Source organism: Eleutherodactylus coqui, chromosome 7 (genome assembly GCF_035609145.1).
Source record: "Eleutherodactylus coqui strain aEleCoq1 chromosome 7, aEleCoq1.hap1, whole genome shotgun sequence".
Taxonomy (NCBI): Eukaryota; Metazoa; Chordata; class Amphibia; order Anura; family Eleutherodactylidae; genus Eleutherodactylus; species Eleutherodactylus coqui.
In genome coordinates, this window is record NC_089843.1 from 175,922,274 (window position 1) to 175,941,223 (window position 18,950).

Consider the following 18,950-nt stretch of genomic DNA (forward strand, 5'->3'; position numbering starts at 1 on the left):
TCCACAAACAAACATGTGCAGATTTCATTGTGGATATTGCTGGGTAAATACAGTGCAACTAGCCTTCTTGTTGGATTTACTTTTGAGAAGAAATTGTGATTCTGGCCTAATGCCATCTTTTGCATAGAACTACATGATATGGAGTTACACAACCCAGTGAGGAATAAGTAGCAGAACAACGCCGGTTACTGTATATTAGCAAGATTCATCCCGGAGTGCAACATCATACCAAACAGATACACTGCACTGTGGGCTAATAAAGCCGACAACTTCCCATTAGGAAATATTCTTAATTGTGTGCTGTTCATGGGTGGGTTATCTCGCCCATGCCCCAGTGTACAATTTTGCCTGCATGGTTAATACATTGCTCATGTGTGTACATTACTGTAACTTGTTTAGACAGAAAAAATTTTGTGCACTCATAATTAGATCACAGTTTGATATAAACTTTATGTTGATTTCAAATCCCTAGTTTGTGCCGGGGTAATTAAAATTCATTCAGCAACCCACAAAAACAGCTGTTGTTGAAAAAAAATGTGATTTCCATTTGAACAATAGAAGTTTTAGAAGAAAATGTTAAGCAGCTTCTTAATTACTGCATTTGTTTGTATTTGTTTTGCTGATGAGAAAGCAACAGTTGCTTTGTTCCACTGACAAATGAATTATGAACAAGATTATGAAATAAGTTTGCCTTGTTTCCTAAACATTGTATTGCCCATTAAGTAGTAAAGATATTGCTGTGAGAATGAATTGGGCACTATCTCCTAACAGAGCCTGTGTCATTGCATCTCTTCAGGCAAAATAATTCTGCATCCAGAACGACATATTTTACCTTAGATGCACATTTTAATAGACATAGAAGTGAACAGAAGATTATGCAACATACCTCCATGCTCTGGGAATATGGGTCTTTGGGGTCACAGAGTGAAGTCGTTATCCTGTGGTTGCCAGGGTAACAGCGTTGGCTCATATTCTGGGGTACTGCAAAGTTCTGGCGAATTATTGTCAGCCTTCCAATTGACCTTCTGACTAGGTCCTGTACATCCAAATCATTTATCTCCTGTCAAATTGAAGAGAGAAGTAATACAATGCTGAGAGTTGATAAGGTGTAGGCAAGTATGAAACTTCTAGGCATCGATAACCATTTACGGCTTGGATTAAATAAAGAGTATCCATGTAAAATGCCTGGCTGGTCTTGTGTTCTGTCTTTAAGAGTGTACTAATGCCATCAAAATTTAAAAGCAACTCTTGGGATTAAACCCCATCTGACGATAACATCTTTTTCATTTGCCTTTTCAAGTGTAAAGAGCATCAATAAAAATAGGTCAGTGACAACAGGGAGTATATTGAAATATTAACATATTCTAAAAAATACAGCAATTTATGGCATGTACCGACTTCTTCAGAAATGCAGCACAATCACATAAAATGGAACAAAGATGATCTGTTTACATATATTACAAATGATGTCCTCATTATGTTCTGAAACAAAATGAAAAGCATATTATAGGAACAAATTACATCCAAGGACTTACAAGGTAAAACAATTACGCAGAACAGAGTGGTAACTGTTGATAGAGAGAAGGATGAATTAATCATAGCAAAATCTTTAATAGGCATTTTCTGAATTAACTCTGTGCCACTTGCCGTCTCGTAGCAGTCTATACATTATAGCGAACATATTATTGAAAGAATAATTAGATTATGATATTACCCTAGAGAAATGCAATTATTAGTGTTTTATTGTCAATTTGTGGCTTCTGAATATTCATTGAGAGAGCCACGTCTTTTATGAAAACATAAAGGACATGCACGCACTGTGCAATGCACCATTTGGAGGAGCAAAAAAAAAGTAATAATTTAATGTAACAGCGTTTTTATATACCCAATAGTCTTATACGGAATACTGTACTTAAAGGGCCATTCCAATGAATGTTCTATTTAATTCATTATGTAGCTAGCCCCAAATATATATAAATTGGCTAGTATTACCTAGTTTACTTATCCTTTTTTTGTATCTGAAACTCCTGGAGTCCTTCTTCTCTGATGGGTCATGGGTTCTCAACTCTGACCACTTGAGATTTACTTGGGTTTATGTTCCCTCAAATTAGTCAGTTCTTCAGTCAGCATAATGCCTGTGTGATGGATCCTACCACACAAGATCTTTCGAGGGGGACACAAAGCCCTATCACAGTTACTGCTGATGATTAGAGGCTCCTGTCACACAGTTATAATGAAAGAGATGATAGTTCAGCCTCCTGACTGTATACTTACGGTCTGTAGCTTATTTAGGTGAATATAAAGTACAGTCAAAGCTGATACTGGCATGGATATCAACCAACTGATATGGAGGCAGCTCACCTTTAGGGTCGCCCTGGATTGCTTACATTAGAGACTGCAGATCCTGCAAGAAGCTTACACAGGAAGTGGATGGGTCTCCAGTAGTGTGGTTTTAGGAGCTTTTGGGCTCCCAGAGAAGACTGTAGCTCATTTGGGGGGCAGCAGAGGTGTTCCCTCAAGTTTCTGGGTGCTTTCAGGAAACAGCGGGAAGAAGCAACAGGAGGCAAAAAGTACCTTCACAAGGGCCGATACTCACCTGAATAATCACCCAAATGAGCGATTTCAGGTGACTGTCAGCCGGTGTACACATGACAGTCTGCCATGACTTAACAGTATAAGAAGAGCACAGCTTTACTCCAGCATCTGAAGAAAGCATCAGAGTCCTCCCATCAGGATTAAGACTGTGACTTGTCCCCACAAGTAAGTGTGTGCACACTGAGGCCACTCTCACACAGGCGCTTGAAAAAACGCTGCGTTTACTGCATTTTCAGCTGCGTTGAATGTGTTTTGGACAGCATTTGACTGCATTCTCAGCACAGTTATAAACGCAGTCAAGCAAGCTGGTAATGCCAGAACTGAAGAAACGCAGTCAAAAATGCGGTTACCACATTCTACCGTGTTTTCAGCAGCGCTGAAAATACACCCTCTTCATTTCAATGGGCAAAGCATTGCGTTTTAAAATACATAAATGCATGAAAATAGAACAGTGCGTTTTAACACTTGTCTGACAAGCCCCATTGAAGACAATGGTAGTGATTGACAGCGTTTAGCGCTGCATTGAAAACTCAGCATTTTAAACGCAGAAAGACACTGTGTGAGACCGGCCTGAAAGATACCAGCTAATGTAGTTTCTTCACCAGACTTGTTTAAGAGACTTCCATTAGTGACATCACAACAGTCTCTGCTGCACGTGTGGTTCTATCAGTCACAGGGGACACTGGGCTACATCTGGATTATTGGTATAAAGCCCATTCTATGCAGCGACTCACCTTTTGTGCAATGTGAGATTTAGGGAAGAGGTTGTGGGTTCGCTTCGTCAGCTTGAATTCAGCTACAGAGACTTATTTGTGCTGAGTTTAACCATTTCAGGACCATAACTGATTCAATCAAATTTAAAACTATTGGACAAATATGTCCAAGGTCCTCAAAGGGTTAAGTGCTAGTTAAGCAGTTGTGGTTATTGTCAAGGTATTCATGACCGATTGTTAATTAGAAAATCATAACATACTTGTTAAACCAAGAGAGTCTTTCACTTTGCATGCAAGATTTAGCAATTGTTAATCTCTGTGACAATCTGTTTAATGTCTTTAGGTTCTTCGTTGTCACAATGTCTACTTTTCCCTGTTCTCTAATTATACTGTGTTAGGCCTCTTTCACACGGCCATAAGCATTTTTATGAGTGCCCGCTGTCGCCGTAAAAACACTTGAACAGGCGCACAAATCTAACGTTTGTGCGCCCATTTAGACGACGTGGCCCCGGTACATATACGCCGAGGCCGCAATGCTGTTGCCTCCCCTTCCCTCCCCTGCACTGGCTCACCTCCTCTCTCCTTCCCTCCAGCTGTTTGCAATAGGAGTGGGTGGGAAGGGCACAGAGCTAAGCCTCTGCCACTTGCCTGCAGCCAGCAATGGGAGGGTCCACCTCACCCTACCCCCTCTCATTGCAAACAGTCAGAAGGGAGGAGAGAAGAGGGAGGGAGTTTAGCAGTTACACTGCTAAACTCCATCCCACCTCCATTCTCCAGCTGCGGTCATAGGCTCCCATAGGAGCCCATGCTGCGGCCGAAGTATTCTAGCCAAAAAGATAGTTCCATGACTATCTTGCCGGCTCAGCGTGAAAGCGCTTGGCGCTATATTTGCCCAGCCGGGCGCTTTTACGCCACAGGAATACGGCAATATCATCTGATGCATTGGGGTCCAATGCATCAGATCGTAGTGTATTTCGGCCAGCTGTGAAAACGGCGGCCGATATACGCTCGTGTGAAAGAGCCCTTAGCCGGTTTTACACAGGGAAAAAATCATGCAATTTTAACGCAATACAAGAATGAGTTAAAACGCAGAATTATGAAACGAATGATTTTCAATGGTTTCATTCTCATTTGCAATGTTTTCGCTCACACAATGTTGCGTGGGGAAAAAAATTGCAGCATTTTCTATCTTTTTGCGATATCACCCATTGTTGCCAATAGAGCCAGCGGCAGCAGTGTCGGCTCCATTGAAAGCAATAGGAGAACTCTGCAATCCTCTGCTGCAGATGTGACAGCTACAGCAGGAGAATCTCTTAATCGGCGGTGAGGAAACTAGCCTTATTTCATTATTAGTACAAGATTTCTCTTCTTGCTCAGCATTGTATCCCCGGTACTTTGTTAGCTAGTGACCTGCCAGCAGGCAGAGATGACATAGGCTATAGCTGCTCATGTGATGAGGTGCTAATGCATCACAGGAGTGATAGCACAAAATAGGAAAATAGAAGGCAGGGATAAATCTCTGCATCAAGATTGTGCTTGAGAAGCATCATACAGATAACTGAACTGCATGCAAGTGACTGCAATTAGAGATGAGCGAGCACCGAAATGCTTGGGTGCTCGATACTCATGTCGAACTTTTCGTACTGCTTGAGAACTCGTTTCGATTAACAAACCCCATTGAAGTCAATGGGCGACTCGAGCATTTTTGTATGGGACCGTTGCTCCACATAGGGGATGATTTGTGAAACACCGGAAAACCTCAGAAAGTCATGGAAACACCACAGAAACGGATAGGGAACGGCAGGGGCAGCATGCATGGCTGCATCTGAGGCTCGCAGGTCCCACTATTAAGCCAAAATGGGGGCAAGAGCCTAGCGGTCACCACCTAATAATTTACTTGTGACAGACCCTCATTAGCAAGGCACACGCGCTGGCACATCTTAGCTAAGCACCATACTACCTGCAACTAAGGACAATCACTGCCTGCGGGTGACATCGCTGCCTCTTCTCCTAGGTTACATGCTGGCATTGCTGTCCAACTCCCCACACGACCCCGCATCCACAGCACACACAAAAGTTTCCCTGCGCAGCGTTCAGCTGGCCTCATGCCACACGCTCTCTTCATAGCCACAGCACCCTCATGTCTATTTATAAGTGCGTCTGCGATGAGGAGGAATCGGAGACACACACTGTAGAGGGTTGACAGGGCCAGGCAGCAACCCTTTTGAAAGTGTGGGCGATAGCCCATAATGCTAATGAAAATTGATGATAAATTGACGTCCGATCATAATTCTAATCCCGTGCCACCTCCGTCACAAAATTGTCAGGAGCTGCAAACATGGGTATAAAGGGGACTCAGGTGCCAGCACTTCTACACATCTCCACAATGCAGCAGCGCACACTAACACCAAAGATTGGTTTGAAGCAGGAAGTGTCGCAAATATAGCCATCACAGGTATACAGTGACCCTGTGAAAGTCTCATGAAATCCGTTTTGCTTCCAGTGAACGCTCCAATCCAGTATCTCGGATAACTGTGGTAATTTGTAGCACAAGAGATAATACATGCTGACCAACGCAGATCCCCAGACCCCAAGCAGGAGGAGGAGGGGGCATAATAAGCCTGAGAAACCAGGATCGAGGTAGGACCCGCAATACTCTGTGTGGGAAGCACATGAGCGGGCCCACGGTCAGGCTCGGTCCCAGCCTCCATCTCGTGTGATCCAAGGGGCCGTGAGTTACATAGCAATGGGAAATCCATGTGTCCCCACACAATTTATTCTGTGTAGGTGTCAGATAGCTGAACACTGCAATGGGAAAGCCTTCTGCGCCCTACCCAAGTCATTCAGTGTATTTATGCCAGATAGCTAAAACACCGCAATGGGAAATCTTTGTGCACCCACAGCATAGGCAAGCCTATGAAACCCAAGGAAAGTATTAAACATGAAGCAATTACAGTGCCCAAACATGGCAGAGTTTCACCCCGCCAAGGACCTCAGCCTCTGTGCACACCCTCAGTAATCGTGGGCATAAAGCGGACTCAGATGCTAGTACAGCTGTAAACGTCTCATTAAATCAGTTACAGTTGCTTTCATCGCTCCAAAGACTGGATGAACCACAAAGATGTTCCCCAGGCCAAACCTGGTACAGTTGCATCCCCCCTGGACTTCGGCCTCTGCCCACACCCTCAGCAATCTTGGGCATAAAACGGACTTGGACGCTAGTACAGCTGTGAACGTCTCCTTAATTCAGTTACACTTCTTTTGATTGGTCCAAACCGGTGTCTCAGATAACTGTGGTAACACAAGAGCAAATACATGTTGCCCAGTGCTGATCCCCAGACCCCAAGCAGGAGGAGGATGTGGCAATTAGCCCAAGAACCCATGACCGAGGTAGGACCCGCAGTACTCTGTGTGGGAAGCACTTGAGCAGGCCCAGGGTCAGGCTCGGTTCCAGCCTCCAACTTGTGTGACCCAAGGTGCCATGGGTTACATAGCTATGGAAATCCATGTGTCCCCACACACTTCATTCTGTGTATTTGTTAGATAGCTAAACACCACGCTGGAAAAAGCCGTCTGCACTCTGCACCCTACCCAAGTCATTCAGTGTATTTGTGCCAGACAGGTAAAACAACGCAATGGGAAATCTTTGTCCACCCACAGCATAGGCAAGCCCCTGGAACCCAAGGAAAGTATTAAACATGAAGCAATTACAGTGCCCAAACATGATAGAATTTCACCCCGCCCAGGATCTTAATACACTACTCTGCCACAGATCTCTAGTCTATATGTGTCTATGTGGTGAACTAGCATTTGTGATGTGAATTTCAGAATTCAAGGCTCTTGCTACCATGTCACAATATTGCATTGAATTTAGTTAATTATTGTGAATCAGGATGGCCGATTCAAACGCTCATAGAAATCAATGGGAGTAAAAATCAGCTGAGTACCCTTTTTCTTTGAATGTGGCTCAGTTGTTAGAACTGCTACCTTTCATTGCTGGGGTCTTAGGTTCAACTTACATTAAGGTCAATATCTGTATGATTTTGAAAAACTCCATCCAGATGTTGTCTTTGATTAAATTTGAACCTACAACTCCATTACTGCAAAGCAGCAGTGTTAATAACTGAGTCACCAAACTCCATTCTGCTCCAAAGGAGAAGAATGACAACAAGAATAGACACAAAGAGAAAATAAAAATTCATCCAGATGTTGCCCTTGATCAGATTTGAACCCCGAAACCCAGCACTGCAAATTATTCTTCTCCATCTTTTCCTTCTCAAATGAACAACGGAGAAGTGTGGTGGCTCAGATTTTCACAATGCTGCTTTGCAGCTTACACATCTTCAAAGGCATTATCAATGCTGAGCAGTATACAGAGGTATAAATAAATAAATCTTGGTATTTGTATAGCACCAACTTATTCCGCAGCGCTTTCAGGTAATTATTACTTATTACCCCCCGGGAAGGATAGAAGGCTGAGTCAACCTTGAGCCGGCTACCTGAATCAGGTCGGGATCAAACTTGCAACCTTCAGGTCGTAGGTGAGAGTTTACATTCTGCGCCACACGAGGCTCATCTTATACTCCCATCCAGACAATGTCTCTTTCAGGGAAGGCCTTGCATATTTCAGCAAGACAATACTAAACCACATACTACACCCATCACATCAGCAAGGCTTCACTGAACCGGCCGCCTGCAGTCCAGAAGTTTCACCAATCGAAAACATTTGGCGCATTATGAACCAAAAAATCCAGCAAAGACGACCCAGGACAGTTGAGCAGCTAGAATCCTACATCAGACAAGAATGGGACAACATTTTTCAGACTGCTGTAAAAAAAAAGATGCTACACAATGGTAGACTTTTTCTAACCTTTTTTTTGATGTGTTGCTTCCATCAATTTCTAAATTAGTTACATTTTTTAAATTAAATGGAAACATTTTCACTCTCCTTTTTTTAGCTTTATTTCTTTTTTGGAATTAGGGTTGAAGTCTAGTATGAGCTAAACCACAGGGAAAGGAAAACTGATAGAAATTGCAAATCCAAATTATTGTATGTACACAGAAATGCTGTATACAACTATTGATATCTTTAAACGTTTGAATACAACAATTCAGACTGGGATAGACATATTCCACATGCGTATCTCATTCAAGGTCAGGTAGACTAATTGGTTCCGGAGCAGAATTCTTACCACATACCATTAACAACTAACTTATAATGTAGCAGTCTACTGTTTAAGACTACAGTAAAAACTTACCAACAGTAAGTTGAGAAGCAAGAAGAAAAGCTTTAGACATAACTGCATTTTTCATGTAGGTCATTTGTTCTACTCCAGACCAAGAGATAATGAAAAAAGTTTGATAGTGTAACACTAAAAATATAATGAGCCTCATAAGCCTTAAACTAGGTCCATGCTCTGTCTTAAATCAATATTGCCAGATGGAATGGAGAGTAAAGACTCTATCAAAAACTGCTGAAAGATCAAAGAGGTAGAGAACTAAGCAAAGGCCTTGGGAATTAACAATATGAAGGTTATTAGTCACTTTGGAACATGTTTTAACTGAATGAGAAGTGTAAAAATATAACTGGCAAGACAAGCTAAGGGTAAAGGAGATAAAGGTGACAACCTTATTTTAGAAACATTCGTAGTAGCAATTGTTCAGAAAAAAACTAAATTTCCTTACACCATGGAATTGTTTATTACAAATATATATCTTGGACTTTCATGGTACATTCTTTAGAAAGTTCAATTAGTGTTGCCACCAATTTTAAAGAATACCTTTGTGTTTAAGGTATGTTCATATTCAATTACAAATCTAAAATCCAATAAGAGTCCATTTTTTGCACATGGTAATAATTGACAGCATTTCTGTATTTGTTCATTGGTTTTCTTGGACTGTTTTATGTGGGTTGATGAAGCAGCTTTTCTCAGTTTGTGGATGGTATGTGTGTGAAGCTCAGTGGTTGGTCTTAAGTATGGAATGGTGGTGACAAATGGAGGAAGAGGCAGCAAATTTTTAGAAAGATAACTTTTACTAAACCAGAACAGTATAAATAGCATCCTGATTCATTGGAGGGTACATATACTTGAACATTTCTTCATAACTCATGGCTTAAACCCATTGTATGCATACTCTTTACTTGTTGCTCCATGCTGGCTTAAAATCACTAGAACTGGAAGTTAACTGTAACTGTGGTACATCGCTTCTTTATCATAGTTTCTCTCTGAAGTGACCGGTACATATATTTACATAGCCAGAGTTTAAACCCTGCATTATAGTACACAAATGAACATAATTAACCCCCCTCCCCCCACCGATATTGCTAGTACACCAAATTAACCAGGAAGTCTAAAATCGCATTACAAACAGAGGAGGCAGGTAGCGTTGTCAGAAGGAAAGCCAGGAGTCATTACCAGAAAATCTCAGGTCTCGGTACAGATGGAGGAGGCAGATAGCATTGTCAGTAGGAAAGCCAGGAGACATTTTCCAAAAGTCTCAAATCGTGGTACAAATGAAGGAGGTGGATAGCGTTGTTGGGAGGAAAGCCAGGAGTCATTATCAGGAAGTCTCAGGCCACATGTAGTGGAGAGGCAGGAAAGGAGCTAGATCACATCTAAGGAGCACAAAAAATGTGTGCTGCAGGGGATACATGGTTGGGTTTAAATAGTGTCTCTGATTAGGAGTAGGATGGAGCCAAGACAGGAAAATAATGGGTGGAGCCAGTAAAGGAAGCACAAGAGCATGGCTAGGTGTTCAACAGAGGAGTTAAAGAAGAAAGCTGCCAACCGGAGTGCAGGAGGTCACAGTCCGAGCCCTCACAACACATATCTACTACTCTCATACATGCATAGTCTCTCAAGTGTGCACACATTTAGTTATTTGAAAATGGTCTCACGTGTCTGGCAGCTTTCATCATTTTGGGTACATTTACCCATCATATACTTCAGGACCAAGTCCCTGCAGGGAGTGAGCCATTTTCTCTTTTGGCATGTGCAGCTCCCTAATATTAGGACAGAATTATGGTCACCAGTCTTCCATGACTTCCACCACATACTCTACACATCTGTTGCTGGCCCTCTTGAATCCCAGGCCCTGTTTGAGTGTGCTGCTAAGCAGCACACACTACTGCTCTCATGCCTTCACATGGACCCTATACACATGCATACTTGGCTCGTTTAGGTGTTCATGTCTTCCATGGAGAGAGTGAAGAAAGCTGTTGCCAGACAGTTCTGAGAGCAAGTTGTTTCCAGAACGAACAAAAGGGTTGAGCATTGAAATTCAGTGCGCTGATTATTATTATTTTAACTGATATAATCTGTCAGAGGAAATCAGTAAGGAGGCCAACATACACATAAGACAGTCATCTGGGTCCATCCAAAAATGAGGGGTTGGGATAGCTTCTCCCTTAATTGTATGAGTGCCTTAATTTAGCCTTCCAGTGTAAAATATAAATTAGTTACTGAGATAAGGGAGGTGAGCAGGCTAAGTAGATCTTGTGGACATCAATAAATGACTGCCGAACTTTATTAATAACTGCAATCTGTTTGCTTCAAAGATTGGGTTGATTAGAAAGCTGGCTGTAATTCTGCACTGAGGGGATTGATCCATTTTACTATATGGATAATAAATAATATATTAATCGAAAATATGAATTTGTATCTATGTTTAATTTAGAGTATATTCACTTCAGAATCAGTACTTAAGTTGAAGTAGTGAAGTAGTCCCTACTGAGTGTCTTCACGTGTAAAAATCTCAATATATTTCTTATACTTTATATGTTTCACGCTGATATTTGTATTTAATTTAGTAAAATGCAATCAAGTAAAGCGGACACCACAATAAACATTAAATAAGATGAACAAATAATAAAACCAACAGAAAAAAATCTGTTTCTCACAAAAAAATAGGAGCATTTTTGTGTTTTGTTGAGCCACCATTTCAACTAGAAACTAACTGTGCTAACTTGTTTCTAAATGAACCAAACTTGGTTTATCTTTCCCAAAGGTCCATCTATGACTTCTTTCATTCATTTGTCATTTATGTTCTGTATTAAATATAGATTTTCTGAAACAAAATAACACCTGGCATCTGCTGTGTCCAGTCTAATATCCTGCATTTCTGGTCGATTAATCCTTAATGTACCATAGATAATGGGTTTTCTTGGTATAAGATTCATTTTTTTTAATTTGAAATGTATCTCTTCTCTATTGGTTGACAACAAATAAACCAAATAAAACATACATTAAAATGCAGTAGTTGTGTTACTAATACACTATATTTCTGTATTTTGAAAGTGAAATATTCAATATTTCAGATATGAATCATAAAATGCTATATTACTGTATGTTCATTAACATACAAACATTCAAAATTATATTACATATTTTTCTTTATGTGAGGAGCATGTTATTGTACAGTGTTTGGCATGTCCTTCTAATTATTACAGCAATATTTAATATTTGTATATTTAATTTTTACTGGATAAAATGTTTTTTTCCCAAGTTTACTTTTTCTTTGATAAGGGCTTTCTTTGGAACACTGATAACAGATTTAAGAGAAATGAGAAGAATAAGAAAAGATAGTGGTTTTAAGGAATGCAGCAAGAGAGTAACCCAAGAATCTTGTTATCCATTGTCTTGGTGATCTCTGGCAGGGTGGAGTAATGTACCAAGGGTTCCCATAGGCTTTCCAAAATGATCTTGTGTCAGTCAAAAGTATTAACATTTCACATTGATCATAAGTTACATTAAAGAGGTTGTTCGAGTTATAATTGAAAAAATAGTACTCCCCACTCGCTAGTTTCACAACAACCCAATTAAAGAGAGAAAGACAGAATTAGCTGTGTGACTTTTCTAGTCATGGACACAATGTAGCACATATGAAAGTCACTATATTAAAAAGGCAATTTCAAACCACAAAGCCATAGAAGAATTTGGTAATACAAGTTTATAACCACCTTTGACACTTTCAACAGAGCCTTAAATTCTTCAAGAGGATTCACGTGTTACTGGAAAGTATGAGAAATCTATAGCACAGATTTGTGACACCCTAACACTAATTCAAAGACCATAAAACTGTCACATCATTATCAGTGGACTAATTATGTATTTACTTCTCTACTCATCCTGTTCTGTCTTTTTAAGTGTAAATTAATCACACCATGTCTGTGCCGTTATATATATATATATATATATATATATATATATATATATATATATATATATATACACATGCCTCTTCAGTTCTATTTCATTATCCCAGAGGAAGAATCCCGAGTAGGTTCAATAGCTCACAATAACATCATGTATTTTTGTTAGCAATTAAAAGGTAACATATCTACAAAAATACTTAGTTTCTCTTGCTGAGAACAATCTCATCTAGAAATTGAAGCACAACAATGGATAAGCATAAGAATCTGACTGACAAGAACAAAATTACAATGACTAGGTAATTGATTCCAATCAGCTCCGAAACGACAGTTTTTGTGGGGTGTTCCTGGTATGTAGTGGTTAAGACCTATCAAAATTGGTCCAACCTGCAGCAGGGTCATGGGCGCTCAAGCTCATTAATACAGGTCATGCCTAAAGGCTAGTCCATCTGGTTTAGTCCTATAGAAAAACTATTGCAGCACAAATTACTAAGAGAAAAGTTAATGCTGCCTATGATAGGAATGTGTCAGAACACACAGTGCATTGCAGATTGGTTAGTATTGGGCTGTGTAAACACATTAACATTAGAGCACATGTGATGACCATTGTCTAACACTAAAAGTGCCTACAGTGGTCATGCGGGCATCATATCTGGACTCTGGAGCAATTAAGGAAAGTGCCCTCATCTGATGAACCACGTTTCCTTTGACATGATAAGGACAGCTGGGTGCACATGTGTAGTTTACCTGGAGAATAGATGACACCAGGATATACTATGGGAAGAAGACAATCCTGCAGATACAATGTGATGCTCTGGCAATGTTCTGCTAGCAAACCTTGGTTCATGGCATTATTGTGAATGTTACTTTACTACTTAAACATTGTTGCAGACAAAGTATACTCCTTCGTGGCAATAGGATTCCCAAGGAGATGCTTAAAGGCTCATGGGCTCTAGTGCAAAAATTCAGTGTCCCCCCCGCCCCATGCAACTTCTTTTTATTGCCACTACTCATAATCTACCTGAAATTTTAATTTGCTTTGCTGGGTCTCTTAAGTAACCCATCTATTTCTTAATTGCCAATGCCATGTAGAAGCGCATTGAGTTTTGGAATAATATTACCTGATCAATTCACTCATGTTAACTATTGGTGGTAACTCTCTTTAAACTTGAGTCTATCCTATACAACTTCAATCTAGTATAGCTGCCCTATCTATGCCCTTGTCGTGCTTCTATCTGGAATCCACCTGATATCAAACAATTGGATGTTACAGATATCACAGTCAAAAAAGAGATTTCTCATACTATATAGTCCCCAAATGCTGTTGTGTTCAGTCTATAAACACATTCATGACATATTTCCTTCTTTTAGATTTGAGACCTATCATTAGAGTATGTGGCAACCTTGACTGGTAACTTGATTTCATTGTTGTATGATGTGTGTCAGCACTATTATTATAAGCATATAGAGGCCCTTTAAAATCCTTATAAGCTGCAAACAGATTATTATCCTTTGGCTGGCAAATATAATTAAACACTAGAATCTATACATCACTTTCTGGTTTGGCTCAATGAAATAGAAAAAAACAGCATGAAATAGAAGTAAATCACTGAGCCAGTGAAGAGAATAAGTACACCCTGACATACCATTTGTCTCCTTACTGATTTTTAAGCACTTTATGCTGATACTGCAATTGAAAGTGCCAGCCAAGAGGTCACTGTCTCTGTTGCAAACTGTGGGACTGAAGTCTGCAGATATTTCCCTTACTTGGTCCTTCAGTTCAAGAAAAGACACAGTCACCTTCACTGTCATGAAAGAAGTGTCATTTAAGCAGCATTTGGCTCTCTCTTTTAATCATCCCAGATTATGCTATATCCATTTTCAGTAAATGAGCTACAGCCAAGAATCCAACCCAACACTTCTCTCTTGCATCCTTGCCAATGCATTCGGAAAGAACCTTATAAGGATTTGAATATTACTGTTAAAATACAGCCAAAGAAAACACTGACAATGCTTAGTATCTAGGCTCACCTTTCTAGGACCTTCACTAATATATTGCTAAATAGCATACATACCCATTTTATGGTAAATTCTCATTATTGCAACCACTTATTTTAAAATTGTAATGATTCAATTCAAAAAGAGCAGGTGAGTTAAAGTAATTTCAATTTCTTGTGGCTTTCTTTAGCCAGTTTACACTTTTAGCCTCTTCTAAGGCAACATGCAGCCTGAGTGCTGTATAAGTAAGCACAAAGCTATGTTGATCCAGGGATTATTCTGACTGCCATTATGGAGTCGGGAAGGAATTTTTCTTCCCAAAATGGGGTAAATTGGCTTCTGCCTCATTGGGTTTTATTTTTGCCTTCCTCTGGATCAACATGGAAACAGGCTGAGCTGGATGGATATTTGTCTTTTTTCAGCCCAGCATACTGTGCTGCTATGTATGTTGCACATTTAGGCCTTAGTCAGACGGGTGTTTTCTCGCGCGATTTGCGGATCGCATGACGGATGCGCATCCGCAAATCGCGTGACCGGTGCGCGCAAGTCGCCCGAAAATTTGCTCCTAGCCGCGTTTCATTAGAAACGGGCCGGAGCTGTCCAGCGCATTGCATTCAATGGAGACGGCAATAGAGCCGCCTCCATTTAAAGCAATGCGCTGCGGGCGAGCCCGGGATGAATTGTCGGTAAGGGCTTAAATATATAAGCCCTTCCCTGCAATTCATCCAGAAATGTGTTACAATAAAAAAAAATTGTATACTCACCTTCTCCCGGCAGCCGGAGCTCTGCGCGGCCGTCCTGCAGTGGGTGTGAAGGGGGTGTGAGTCAGACCTGCCCCCTGATTCGCTCAGCGCTGAGCCAATCAGAGGCATGCCTCACTCACACCCATTCATGAATTCATGAATGGATGTGAGTCAGACCTGCCCCTGATTGGCTCAGCGCTGAGAGGCAGCAGTCACTCACCCATTCATGAATTCATGAATGGGTGTGTGAGTGAAACCGGCCTCTGATTGGTCAGGGCTGGGACCAATCAGAGGCAGATCATTTAGCAGGCGGGGATTTTAAAGCCCCGCCGGCTGAATAGTGCCGAGAAGCAGTTCAGGAGAACTGACAGCGGCCGCGGCTGGACTCCGGCTGCAGCGGAAAGGTGAGTATACAATTTTTTTTTATTTTAACACATTTTAGGATGAATTGCAGGGAAGGGCTTATATATTTAACCCCTTCCCGACAATTCACCCCGCGCACGCCGGCAGCCCATTGCTTTCAATGGAGCGGCTGTATTGCCGCTCCATTGAATTCAATGGGCAAACATCGTTCTTCTCTGCCACAGCTGTTACAGCTGTGGCAGAGAAGAATGATTTGTCTTCTATATGTTCTCAATGGAGTCGGCGCTGCTGCCGCCGGCCCCATTGAGCGCATATACAGAAGAGAACAGGAATCGCAGATAGGTGCGATCTGCGATTTTTTGTTCTATAATTTATCGGACGAGCGCATAAAAAGCGCTCATGTGTCCGATACCATTGCAAAGCAATGGTTTTATAAAATCGCCGGACGCATGCGCATGCGCAAATCGCGGCTAAAAACGCCCGTCTGACTAAGGCCTTAGAGCTCACATGAGAGAATGTAGTAGAACAAAACGGCGCGCATCTAACAAAGATAGAACACTGGCTATCTTTGTTGAGCGCAGTGCAGGAGTTTCCATTGACTCCTATGGGAGCAGGAGTTAATGGAAACTCATGCACTCGGAATAGATTCCACACGGCTTACAGTAAGGGACTTTAAAACCTGCTGCCCAGAAGCATGGACAGGGTGAAAGAGTGGAGCTATGGGAGATTTCCACATAGCAGGGAGAAAGAGCGGGGAATGGGAGATTAACCCATAGCCACGCTCTATCTTTCCCTGCTATGTGGAAATCCCCCATAGTTCCACTCTCTCTCCCTGCTATGGGGAAATCCAGAAACCCCTCGGGGCTTCTTTACTCTCTCCTCCTGGAGCAGCTGCGCTTCTCCAGTGAATGGGCACATTTCATGTGCATGAAGCTTGGGTCTTCTGCGCATTTAAAAACTGCCCATTCACGTGATTTCGGCAGATGCAAACAGCGCTTTTTTTGCACACCTATTGGTGTGCAAATAAATCGCTAATCGGACAGAGGCCTAAGTGAGAATTTATTAAGACTGGTATTTCTAACGTCAGTCTTAATACCATCCCGATTGAAGTATGATGTTCCTAATGTATGAAGAGGTGTATGCTTCATCAGGGGGCTGCCCATACATCTAAAAAGAAATCTATCTCAGCTTCGGGCTGGAGTAGATTTCTTGTATATAATTATGCCAATTTCTAGCCTAAATAATACATCAAACCAGCATAAAAACAGATATCCAGATATAATAAAATCTATTTTATTACATAGGAGATAGCGTCAAGATTTTCATATTAGGAACTTCATTAACATTACCATGTCATGTACTGTGTTGAGTGCACTGCATGTATAGTGTTGTATGTGGGATGGACAGTGAAGAAGTTGAAAGCCAGAAATATGAAACCTGTTTCAGCCATAGAAACAGGACATTCACATGTGTCAGGAGTAGCAAAGAATTTTGTGAAAATACATGGAAAGTCTCTAGCTAATTTTAGGTTCAAAGGCATTGAGTTAGTGAATAAGCCAAAAAGAGGAGGGCAATGGAGACGTGTTTTAAATCTGGAAGCATTTTGGATCTTATACTAAGGAACACGTTTCCCTTTAGTTATGAATTATAAAAATGAACTCCTCCATATATGTTGAATATTTTATGTCTCGGCCTTATATAACAACACATGTTTTGTATGTATGGTGTATATCACTTCAATTGTGGAAATGATTATGATTGGTCCATTATGTTTTTACATTTTTGTTTAATTTAGTGCAGGTTATGCTGTGACCAAAAGCCATGTGGCTTGAAACACGTAAGCTTTAGTGTGCATATAGTAATTGGATCATGTTTTATGGATTTTAAATAATATCTAATAAAATGTATTTTTTTATACCCAGATATGCTGGGTTCCCATTTCTATACTGATTGACCTCACTATGTGCCGACAGTGCTCCAAACACCTAGAAGAATTTAAACTGAACAGAAGATAATTACAGCAGTAATCAGACTTTGCTTATAATTGTGGATTGCATACATAAAACTGTTGAGCTGGGGCAGCCACATCCTTTCTTGACAAACCTTGCCCCTTTTTTCACAAAAGGTGGCATATGACTGAATAAACTGAAAAAAGTCAAAACATTTTTGTGCAAGCCAGACTTGTGCAAAAGTTAAGACTTTTATTCACTATTTTACAGCTCCGTCTGACTACCATATGTTCCCCAATTTAAAAAAACACCTGAAGGGACAACGGTTTGAGAGTGTTTTGAGGGCAACTAATGCTGCAAATGAGTAGTTTAACCAGCAGTCGAAAGAATTTTATTTGCAGTGACTTAAAAAGCTTCAGAAGAGATTTTGCAAGTACATTGACATCCTGCGGGAATATGTAGAATAGTGTGGTTGTTTCTGCTTCCTATCTCAATTTTTTTCTGGGTAAGTCTCAATACTTATCAGCACCCCCTCGTATATGTGCTACATTCACCCTTTGTGTAAATACTTTTTATGACACAGAGCTGAGAGTCTTACTAAAAAGCAGCGGCTCTTGCTCAGTTGGACCCAGTTGTAGGGGTGGTAAGCCTATACATCTTTATTGTGTTCTATTTTGTCTTTAACCTTGTGACTGCTGCCTTCCTCATTTTGTTCTCTGGTGGGCCACTACAAATGACATGAGGGTCGATCATATATAGTGTCATTGGTTATAAGGAAAGGGGATTTTCTGGCTTCCAAAGAAAGGACTTGGAATCTTTGTGGGCCTTGCTAGATCCCAAAGCAGATGCAGGGGCTGCCCTGCAATGCTAAATGCTATGTACGTCATGTGCAGACATAGGAGGCAAATGGTGAAAGTGACAAAAGTAGGAGGTATCTGGAAGAATACAGAGTGCATTTGTGCATACTGAAAAAGACCTTCTGCGAGTGCTAAAGCAGTAGGCTTGATTAATTCCCTGCAAGATAGACTGGTGGTCAAGAAAGGCTGTGGGAATTGTGAGTAGTGGACAAAAAGGGCATTTGTCTTGGTAATTGATTGTAGGACCTCTCTTCCTTTGGTGACTCACAGAGTGCATGGACTGCTTGAGCATGAGAGTAAACTCTTGAGATAATCCACCTCATATTTGGAACCAATTTGTGTATGTCTTATTATTTGAAATCTATTCTGAAAATTAATGTTTCTATTATGAACTTCCTGTTATTTTGTGACTTAAGATAATTCCAGTGCAGCTCTTAAAAAGATGGTACCTTCTGTTGTTAAAATTTGGACTGGAATGGTAATGGCCCTGTTAGGATTGGGATCATTCTTATAATTTCTATAAGGGTTAACCAATATGCACGATGGGATTTTTAATCCATGAAAGAAAGTGGCATTGCAGA

At 40.8% G+C, this 18,950-nt stretch overlaps 1 protein-coding gene across 1 annotated transcript in view; it reads right to left on the reverse strand.

Moving 5' to 3' along the window:
• The window catches only part of GRID2 (glutamate ionotropic receptor delta type subunit 2), a 1,221,843-nt gene that overhangs the window by 530,997 nt on the left and 671,896 nt on the right, over positions 1-18,950 (reverse strand). The window contains exon 6 of the mRNA XM_066574896.1: positions 887-1,060. Within this exon, the coding sequence (XP_066430993.1) occupies positions 887-1,060 (174 nt within the window). The remainder of the gene's footprint in view (positions 1-886; positions 1,061-18,950) is intronic.